Source organism: Spinacia oleracea, chromosome 4, assembly GCF_020520425.1.
Source record: "Spinacia oleracea cultivar Varoflay chromosome 4, BTI_SOV_V1, whole genome shotgun sequence".
NCBI lineage: Eukaryota > Viridiplantae > Streptophyta > Magnoliopsida > Caryophyllales > Amaranthaceae > Spinacia > Spinacia oleracea.
In genome coordinates, this window is record NC_079490.1 from 11658677 (window position 1) to 11669284 (window position 10608).

At 35.5% G+C, this 10608-nt stretch overlaps 3 protein-coding genes across 3 annotated transcripts; all 3 read right to left on the bottom strand.

Annotated features, from left to right (window-relative positions):
* Positions 1 to 812: 812 nt before the first annotated feature.
* Positions 813 to 2313, bottom strand: LOC110793537 (uncharacterized). The gene is made up of 2 exons (XM_056826805.1): positions 1282 to 2313; positions 813 to 1189 (listed from the first exon to the last, which is right to left on the bottom strand). The coding sequence occupies exons 1-2, from the start codon at positions 2214 to 2216 to the stop codon at positions 1186 to 1188; spliced, it is 939 nt and encodes a 312-aa protein (XP_056682783.1). The 5' UTR covers positions 2217 to 2313; the 3' UTR covers positions 813 to 1185.
* A 598-nt stretch (positions 2314 to 2911) lies between these two features.
* LOC110793538 (glutathione S-transferase T3-like) lies at positions 2912 to 4075 on the bottom strand. Its single transcript, XM_021998422.2, has one exon. It carries the CDS (start codon positions 4073 to 4075, stop codon positions 2912 to 2914), a length of 1164 nt encoding a protein of 387 aa, XP_021854114.2.
* A 2590-nt stretch (positions 4076 to 6665) lies between these two features.
* Positions 6666 to 10608, bottom strand: LOC130459436 (caltractin). The gene is made up of 7 exons (XM_056826806.1): positions 10448 to 10608; positions 8993 to 9107; positions 8862 to 8898; positions 8750 to 8777; positions 7682 to 7834; positions 7496 to 7598; positions 6666 to 6982 (listed from the first exon to the last, which is right to left on the bottom strand). The coding sequence occupies exons 1-7, from the start codon at positions 10448 to 10450 to the stop codon at positions 6918 to 6920; spliced, it is 504 nt and encodes a 167-aa protein (XP_056682784.1). The 5' UTR covers positions 10451 to 10608; the 3' UTR covers positions 6666 to 6917.

Here is a 10608-nt window from a genome sequence, read left to right on the forward strand (position 1 = left end):
TTATAAATAAAAAAAATATTATTGGTTGTTGTAATGATTAGTTGATTGAGGTTTTCCTTGAGTTTATTTTTTTAATAAAAAAAAGAATCTTTATTATATGTTAATAAACGTGCAAAAATTCAAACGTAACAAACAAACAGAAACAGAGGGAGTAGTATAATTTCAGTCAATAAGGTATTTTATGCTCATATATATGATGCAATGGCTTTTATAATACTTAAGTATTTGGGATTCACTTACGAAGGTTTTTTTTTTTTTTGGATTATTTTTGGTCATCTAAATTACCTATGGTGATGTCAAAAAAAAAATAAAAAAAAATCTACAGTAACAATTATTTCTTTGGCTATAGCAAAGTTTTATTCATATTTTGTTTCTGCAACAACGTCTTCTTGGCATTATTTCTTTGTTAGAGCACTCTCATTAATGGGTAAAAAAACCCCACTCACCACTCTCTTTCTACCACTTTCTTACTCCTCCACATCATTTTCCTCACAAACAAATTTTTCTTATAAAACCCATCCCACCAATGTACCAAAAAAAACCACTCACCAATCTTATTTTTACTATTCATTATACCCCACTACACTTTCTATCTCCCACATACTCCATCTATTTTATATTTATTTTATGTCCATTTAAATTAATAGCTTAATGATTTAAAACACTTAAGGTAAATAATTGTAAGTTAATTATTTTTTATATATTTTTATTATCTTTAAAATTGTATTTTTTTAATTTATATTTACTTTAATTTTTTATTCATGTAAATACATAATTAATGTAAAAAAATGCAAAGGGACATAACTTAAATTGCATAATGTATTTTGGATAACTTGAATATTACAACAACCAAAACATATTCCGTGATAGACTTAAAAAGCATAAAGCCAAATAAAAGTATGTTTCACACATTATTAAACCAAATCTTAACTCGACACAAGAGTTTAATGATTATTGGGTCCATATTTTTGCCAATTATGTTCGATTAAATCATCTTTCAGAGACTGGTGAGTTTGACGGTTACGCATTGCTACTCTTCTCCCCAAGTAATCGTTAATGTTGACGGGATGACCAGCTTGGAACTCGAAAGGTTCACCATTATTCACCGTTGCGCTGGAGCTCGAAAGGTCTTGTTCATAGTACCTTCTTAACACATCAGCTCGGATATACATGTCTCGTTCATCCTCAACTATCATGTTGTGCATGATGAGACAAGATTTCATTATGTCAGATAATATATCTTCATCGTAAGCAAGAGAAGGTTGTCGTATAATGGCAAACCTCGCTTGTAAAACTCCAAACGCACGTTCAACATCCTTCCGAACATGGACTTGTCTATCAGCAAATAGCTTATGCTTTTGAAGTTGAGGACGAGTAAATCCTTGGATAAACGTAGCCCAATTTGGATAAATACCATCTGTTAGGTAATACCCCATGTTGTATTCATTTCCATTCACTTGAAAATTTAGAGGAGGGGCCGTACCTTGCAAAACATCATCAAACACAGGTGAACGATAAAGAACATTAAGGTCATTGCATGAACCAGGGATACCAAAAAATGAATGCCAAATCCATAGATCTTGATCTGCAACAGCTTCAAGAATGAGGCTAGCATTCCCGCTACGTCCCTGGTATTGACCTTTCCAGGCATTAGGGAAGTTCTTCCACTCCCAATGCATGCAATCAATACTTCCGATCATGCCAGGAAATCCGCGCATTTCATTTTGATAAAGGATCCTTCTTAAGTCTTCATCTGTAGGACTTCTTAGGTACTCCTCTGCAAAATGCTTGATCACCCCTTGAGTGAAATGCAATAATGACTTTCTTGAAGTTGTTTGACCCATTCTTACATATTCATCAACCCCATCCGGAGCCAGACCATACGCAAGCATTCTGATAGCTGCAGTGCATTTTTGCAATCCTGATAACCCTAGCTTGCCAGCAGCATTTCGTCTTTGCTGCATGAAAATATCGTTTTCAACCACTTTGTTCATGATTCGACAAAATAATGGTCTTCTCATTCGAAACCTTCGACGAAGCTGCTTTTCTGAATACACTGGATTAACCGCAAAGTAATCGTTAAACAACCGGTTATGCCCTTCTTCACGGTTTCTATCCGCTAGAATACGCATTTCACCATCATTCACAGTTTGACGTCTAGGACCTCGACGGGAAAATGTGTTTGGTAAATGATGAGTGACGATTTCGTCAATCATTTGATCAATTTCTTGGTTTTGATCTTCTTCTAAAGATTATGAGCTTGAACTATTTTGAAACAACATTTTTTAAATGAGATTGATTGAGAGAATGAGAAGTAGGTGTGAGGATGAGAATGACTTTGATAATGAGTATGTATTTAAAGAGGATTGTTGATAAGTATCTTGATTTCATGATATGATTTTATTGGATGTTATTGGATGTTATTAGATTTTCTAGGATTTTCGATTTGTTGATAAGGTTATTTGGAATTCATGATAAGATTTTATTAGATTTTGTAAGATTTTCTAGGATTTTCGATTTGTTGATAAGGTTATCTGGAATTCGTGATAAGATTTTATTAGATTTTGTAAGATTTTCTACGATTTTAGATTTTTTGATAAGGTTACCTGGATTTCGGATAAGATATTTTTGGATTTTCGTAGATTTTCTAGGATTTTCGATTTGTTGATAAGGTTATCTAGAATACGTGATAAGATTGACTATGACAAAAATAATAACTAATAACTAAAATATAATACTTCAAGGAAATAAATATATTACATACCACACATTAATACAAGGTTAAAGCCTTAACTAATACAAGTTTAATTAAAGACACAATACGAACTAATACGAGCTTATTGAAAATTAACTAACACAAGTTTACGACTTAAAATCTTAACACACCAAATAAATTATAAATTAAACTGAACTAATTAGTACCACCATAAAGCTCCGTAATTAATCTTTCCTTGGTTTGTTCTTCAAATGCAGTTAAATTTCCCTTCGACATCAATATTTGCAAGAACTCATTTTTCATCTTCATCGGTTCCATCTCGAGCCTCTTTCTTTCAATTTCAACATTTGTCTCAGAAACTTGAACATGCCTCGCCTCTATTTCCACTTGCTGTTTCATCCTGGCTTCCCTTAACATGTCAAACTCCAGTCTCCTTTGGCGGGTTTGGTTCTCTTGAAGCCTCATTGCAGTGTTAGCTTGTAAACTATCACCAAAACTAGAAACTGCCTCTGATGATGATGCCCCTTTTCCTTTTCTTCTAGCCTTAGTTTTTTTAACACCATCTGGTCGATTCAGACCCCCAGATACGAAACTTTCACCACTTCCTAAGACATTGTTACCATCATCATCAAGCCTAGTTCTCTTGCCACTGCCTTCACTATCTTGTGGAGTTCCTTCTACGTTGTCACGTAACTCTCTTTCTTCCTTTGAAATACCCCACCTCATCCTTCGCCTCCACTTTGGTTGATCACAAACCATCTTCCAAGCATGCTCACATGTGAAGTTCTTGGGTCCTGATTTTACAGAATCGCGGAAAAGCTTCTGGGCGATACTGTATACGTCCCCATTGCTATTCCCACTTTTTGCAAATAAATCTTCATCTTTTTCAAAGGAAGCAGCCCAGAGCTGTACATCTGCAGCTATCCTTCTCCAATGACTTTCTAACATTCTGAGGCCTCTTTTAGCAACTTCGTAAGGCCTTTCCTCTTGAACTTTGTCGTAGTATGCAGAAACTTGTTTCCAAATATCAATTGCTTTCTGATCGGTTCCCAATACTACATCGGTGCAATATGTCATATAACCAGCAACCAGAACTTCATCCTCTTGAATAGACCAACTCCGAGACGCAACAGCTTCAGGAATTCTTTGATTTGGTCTGACAGGCAGCGGATGTGTCATGATCGGAGGTTGTGTCTCCGGGACACTATCCTCTACATCTTCACAAACAGTACTATTAGCATAAAATGACTGTTGAAAATTTTGAGAGGGAGAATTACCTTGCACATATGAATTATAGTCAGAATATTGATTGCTATTCAGATTAAGATCAAAATCATCCAAGTTGAAATTATTTTCCATTTTGTACTAAAAAAAAAATAAACAAACACAATAATATAGGTAATGTTAATATTATTTTCAGACTAAAACAACAAAATAACAATAATAATAACACTAAGAATAATAATAACAATATTAATAATAATAATAACAATACTAATAATAATAATAGTAATAATAATAATAAAATATACGAACTTAGAATAAAAAGATATTTATATTTCTGAAATTTTTCAGATATTTTAACAAGTATTTCAAATTATTGTGTATTTTGCATGTAAAATGATTTATTTTAAGAGAGGAGAGAAAAATAATTTTTGAAAGTGTGTCAAAATATATCAAATTGGGTGTCTATTTATAGAGATTAAAATTTTAGAGCCGTTGGTATTTTTTTTTATTATTAAATATTTTTGGCAAAAATACCGTTATAAAATAGAGTCGTTGTAAATTTAAACCAAATAATCTAATTGGCTGTTTGACTGAGTGGGACACGTGGCGCTCTCCCATTGGTTGAGCTGACGCGCCCGCTCAGCAAAGATTCTTCTTGTTTTTGTATCCGTTGCTTCTTGGTACGTAATTTCTTACTTTTGTGTACTGTTATCTGCCAAAAGTGGAAGCAAATAGAGAATATTCCAGCATGTGGACTCCACTATTTGCACACAATCACATGCAAATGGCACTCACGAGGAGTTTGGTTTTCATTTTGTTCGTGAGCGTTTTTGGTGAGATTTTTTTAACTCATTGGTGTGGGTCCGTGAACAATATTATACTCACCAAATTTTGTATGTGAGTGTTTTTTTTTTTAGCTGGCGTGAATGCTCTTATGTGCTTTGAATGGGATGGTCAACATTGCAATATAGGTAAAATATACCCAATGGATGCCAACAAGCTTAATTAGGTTAATCTCAATGAGAGTTTGCTATCGATAACCTGATATTGATAATTGATTACATGCAACTAGATTAATTAGGTTAATTTCACGGAAAGTTGTTATAATTAACCTGATATTGATTCTCGTCTACATCAACTAGCTTAATTATATACGTTAATCTCATGGAAGGTTGCTATCGATAACCTGATATTGATTCTCGTCTACGTGATTGCTACATTATTTGGCCTGTGTACCGTCTCACTCTTTGCATCATGTTATACTAGCATGCTCACATAATGTCATTATACTAGCATGCTCACTCTCTGCATCATGTATATAAATAACTCCTTTCATAAAGGATCTTGTGAGTTGTAATAACTAGGGGTGTGCACAGGTCCAAAACCGGACCGGACCGGAACTGGTTGGATCGGTGGACCGGAATTTTCAGAATTCGCGCGGATCGAGGACCGGACCGGAAAGAATCCGGTCCGGACTGGAAACAGACCAGAAAATTCAGGTCCGGTCCGGTTTTGGACCGGCTTGGAACGCCTTGGACCGATTTTTCTTTAATTTTTTGCGATTTACAATCTTAAACTCAATTTTTTTTTTACCTCTTTTTACGACCTATATTTCTCTTTAAATATACTCCCTCTGTATTTTTTTAAGAGATACACTTGCCTTTTCCGGCCGTATTTATTTAAGAGATACACTTGCTATTTTTGGTAACTTATCAACCCTACCATCTAATTAAATAATCTATTTACACCCTACCCCCACCACCATCCCCTAAAATGACATGGTCCCCACTTATTTTACTTATTAAAATATCTACACAACCCCACTTGTTTTATTACTTTATTTCATTCAATTCTTTTCCTTAATACCCGTGCCCGACCAAGTGTATCTCTTAAAAAAATACGGAGGGAGTACCATTTATCACATCATAAGCTTAATTTCAAGGGGATAAATGTCACTGATATACAAAAAAAAAACAAAAAAAGCGGGAGGAGATTAGTGTATGTGGGCTATAAATTGGGCTCTTCTATCTAAAATATACTCCCTCCGTCTCTTTTTGTTTTTTACGTTTTCCTTTTTGGGTGTCCCAAAACGTTCTTTACATTTCCTTTTATATTATCACATAAATGATTTAATATTCTATCAAAATTTGTGTCCAATTATTATATTAACAAATTGAATTCATTGGTTCATTTAATCTCTCACACTTTTCCATAGGGACATTAACTTTTTCTCATTTTCCCAATATCAGAATTTTGATAAGAGTGAAAACATTATAAATAAACGTAATTTTCCTCACTTACATGAAAAACTTAGAAGAACACCAATGCACATTAATTAGTCGTTAAAACGCATGCAGAATACCAAACGTCAAAAACAAAAAGAGACGGAGGGAGTATATTTTTAAAATTATATTCCTGGTCACCGGTCCGGACCGGAAAATTCCGGGTTTTGACCGGACCGAACCGGAATCGGGTATTTTCAAGGACCGAGGACTGGACCGGAATCTATTGGTCCGGTCCGGTCCGGTCCAATTCCGGTCCGGTTCCGGTCCAATTTCCGGTCCGGACCGGACCGTGCACACCCCTAGTGACAACTAATTCCGGACACGATGAATATTTGGTTAGCTGCCAGCTCAGCTAGTACGTCATAATGGTAAGTTGGTAAACATTCTGTTGTGACTACTTGTGAGGAACTTAAGAAATTTGATACAGAAGCCACAAGTTTCAGCATCAGACATTACTTTCTTCCAAAAGATGATAAAATTCATATTAGGTCTATAACTGTTGAGTAACTACAAATAAATAACGAAAAACATAAACAAACAAGAACATTAACCCATAAAACACACATTAGCAACCCTTTCACTAGACCACTCAGCAATGCTCAGTGGTAACAGTCAACATGTACACATCACATACAGCAGCAGACGCAGCTTCTAGTAACGCATGGTGCAGAACTAACTTAGGTTCAATTTCAGTATGCATACGACGTTCTCTTCATCATCCTCAGAAACTCCTCAACATTGACCTCGCCGTCACCTGTATGATTCAGAAGTGAGTATAAGGTCGGAAAATAAGCACCTACCACGTACACCAAAATAGAATGTTTCCTGCGTGCTCACTTAGGTGTCGTCCGGTTCACATAGGAAGTAGAATTTTCCATGAAATACAAAATCATAGGAAGTGGATTCCTTAATTAAATTCATGGGAATTTCCTAAAGTTGTTTGGTTGATAATGTGGAAGTAACTTCCTATGTGAATTTCTACTTACCTAGGGGGGACTAGGTAAGCAAATTCCCACATTTTGTAAGAAATTGAAATTCCCAGGAAGTTTCACTTCCCCCATTTCACAAAAACTTTGTTAACCAAACAATTCACATACTTTGCAATTCCTATTAAGTCCAACTTCCTATGTTTTTTATGTCAACCAAACAACACCTTGTTAACACCAAAATTCACGGAACGTTGATGATTATTCACCCTGAAAATGGCTCATCATGTTCTTAACTAACCTTCATCAATCAATCATAGCAGGAAAAGGAGGGAACTTACGATCTCGGTCTGCTTCTTCAATCATCTCTTGGATTTCCCTGTCAGTTAGGTTTTCGCCCAATTCCTTTGCAATGCGTTGAATATCTACAGGAGAAATCTTACCCTACACCAACCAACCACCATTCTTATATGTTAATCACTGATGACTGAAATAAGACACTAAAACAAGAATAAACAGAGGTTTACATTATTATCTTGGTCGATTATACGAAATGCTTTCATTAATTCTTCCTTAGTGTCTCTTTCTCCGATTTTAGCAGTCATCATGTGACAAAATTCATCGAAATCAATGGCACCACTTCCATCCTTGTCAACATCCGCAATCATTTGATTGATTTGCTGAAATAACACAAAAAGTCAAGCACAGTAGCTGTTATAACAAACCGCAGTCCCCTTAATCAATTACCTTTCCCTTCCTTTATTGCAACCAGAGCAAAAATGGTGAGTAAATATAATCTATAAAAAGGATACCTTAAAATAAATTTCAGGTGGCCCATATATGATATATGGGAACTATGAGAGAGGCTGGATGTACTGTAGTTTGTCGCTGACATAATTAAATAAGCTCAGAGAAAGGGGCTGGCACTAGCAGTTACTGCACTCAAGATAGTTTCAGGAGGTGGCCTAAAAACTTAAATGATGCATTTGAATCTCAAGTAAAACATGAACATTTTATAAGAGTATAATCATCTATGTTACTTGGACATGGGTACGAGTGTCGAGTACAAGTGTACATGTCCAAGTGCCAGGGCAAGATAGGTGTAAAATTTCAGACACAGGTACGCTGTCATAAAATTAAACACGGGGATGGGGACATGACATAACAAGTATAAGAAACATATCCTCACTCTAAAATACCTTTTCTTTTTCAGATCCGGTTGTAATTGTAGATACATAAATACACAACACAATTCAGGTTGACTTGTTTGCTAATTCTTGTATGAATTCTCATTTCAAGCTCATTTGTGAGTATACATATGCACAACTTTCTCTTCATTATCCCTCCCTTGTTTTATTTTTCTAATTTTCTCTATGAATATGTGGTTCGAGATGGTTGAGCCGTTGAGGTATTATGAGACTCTGGGTAAATATTGAAGTGTCAGTTAAGGAGGCCACACCCTTGTCTGAGTGTCTTAGAACCCATAGAAGAAAAAGAATAGTGGAAGGAACATAGGTTATCTTTTTGCAAGTATTCAGAGAAGAAATATTTCAATCGTAATCAACAAAAAACCAACAAAATGACAGATTTTATACCTCTTCGGTCATCTCAAAACCCAGAGCCCTGCAACGATGCAGTTTTAGGTCAGGTAACTGTGTTAAGTGTGTAGTGGTATATCAAAACCTTAGGATTTACAAAGAATAATACCTCATAGCAACATTCAACTCCTTAGCATCAATAGTTCCTGAAAATAACAATTTGAATCAAACAGGCGAGATTGCGAGAACAAACTAAATGGTTTGACATATAAAATTCGAAACACTAAACAGATTCAAAACCTGAGCCATCAGTGTCAAACAGTTCAAAAGCTTCCTTTATCTCTTGCCTCTTCTGTTGAGTGAGACCATGATGACGCCCACGTGGCTTATCTTTCCTCACCGTCCTAGCACTTGACTGATAGTATTTACCAAATCAAGAAAATCAAAGTCAACAAAATTCACTAGAAAAATACACACCAACATCTAACAGATATTTCACTACTTAGAGCACACTATTGGCCGGTGTCTCAGTTCCTATCCAAACAGTTCGAACTCAAGACGGTCTAATAACTCAATTAATTCTTACACACTAACAGGAAACTAACCAGCTATATATCGTGCCAGTAAGAATAGAAACAGATACATAAACAAAACACAAATAAAGCAGAACCATAGTAAAAGCATATACTAAATAGAAAATCATCAAAGTGATATAGTAATTCATAGGGTACCAAATATTATCCACTTTAGGGTTGACATTCACCCCCCCCCCCCCCCCCCCCCCAAAAAAAAAAATTAGAAAAACTGATGGATACATAACCATTCGTGCAAACAACAGAACTAGCAGAGGTGACTGAAAGATGGAAAATTTTTACGTTCTCAAATCATCATCATGTCCTCGCAAGATCCTATGCGTCAATTCTCAAACTTAAACACCACATTGAGCTCAATTCAAGAAATATCCTGAGAAACTCAACTCTTCTAAAACACACCAATGGCCTGAAAATTCACCTTCCTTCTCCTTTGTCGATTGAACCAGCATGACTTATCAAGTTCATTGTTTTCTTTTCTAACTGAGGGTTTGAAACAGTCTCTATTGTTGCAGGTTAAGAGTGTCTTCAGTTCGGCCCTAACTTACCGGTCTCTGGGGGATTCTCTTCCGAAACATTAGGGTAATTCGATGTTCATAGTGGCACTAGCAAGCCTAAATTATTAACACATATACACCTATTGACTCCCAATTTCAATAAATCTTGTTTCTCCATGATACACGAATTGAGATAAACTTTTCCTGCAATTGATTTATCCACAAGTAATGATCCTACCCAGTAACATAGCTTCTACATTTTCAACTTACCATCATCGATTTTTACCAACTACCCCCAACACCAATAGTAATAACACAGTGGAGCTCAATTATCTTCAATTTTGGTGGCTAATCATCTTTCTAATTATCTGGGTATTTCCCCCCTAATTATATTCAAACTTTAACCTAATTCAACAACCATGATTTCTACAACCCCAGACCCTAAAGTCTCGTTTTTTATTCTAATTTATGGGAAATTGAATTTAATTGAATTAATGAATTAAACTTGTTGCTTGAATTTCTGTATAGAAATCTGATTCACTACATAAAGATTGATCAAGCAAATTCGCCCCCAAACAACAACAAAAATTGAGATTGATGACAGAAATTGAAAGAGGCAAGAAATTAAACGTTGATTATTTCAAATACAAAGGGGAAAAAAGACGCACCATTGTGAATTTTGCTAAGGGATCGTGAGTGAGATGGAAGAAAGATTGATAATTAGCTGCCTTTTCTTCGACGTTTTTTCGACAGAGATTATGAAACCGCAAGAAGGGATCAGTCAACAGTTCAACGAAGAGACAAACCAGACAAATCCTTAGTTACATCC

Excerpts from the sequence above, each read along its gene's own strand:
- LOC110793537 (XM_056826805.1), bottom strand. The coding sequence starts at position 2,216 with ATGATTGACGAAATCGTCACTCATCATTTACCAAACACATTTTCCCGT.
- LOC110793538 (XM_021998422.2), bottom strand. The coding sequence starts at position 4,075 with ATGGAAAATAATTTCAACTTGGATGATTTTGATCTTAATCTGAATAGC.
- LOC130459436 (XM_056826806.1), bottom strand. Across the intron at positions 8,899-8,992 it reads GTTTGACACTGATGGCTCAG|GAACTATTGATGCTAAGGAG; the intron begins GTTTTGAATCTG and ends TGTTATTTTCAG. Across the intron at positions 7,835-8,749 it reads GTTTTGAGATGACCGAAGAG|CAAATCAATCAAATGATTGC; the intron begins GTATAAAATCTG and ends GTGTTATTTCAG.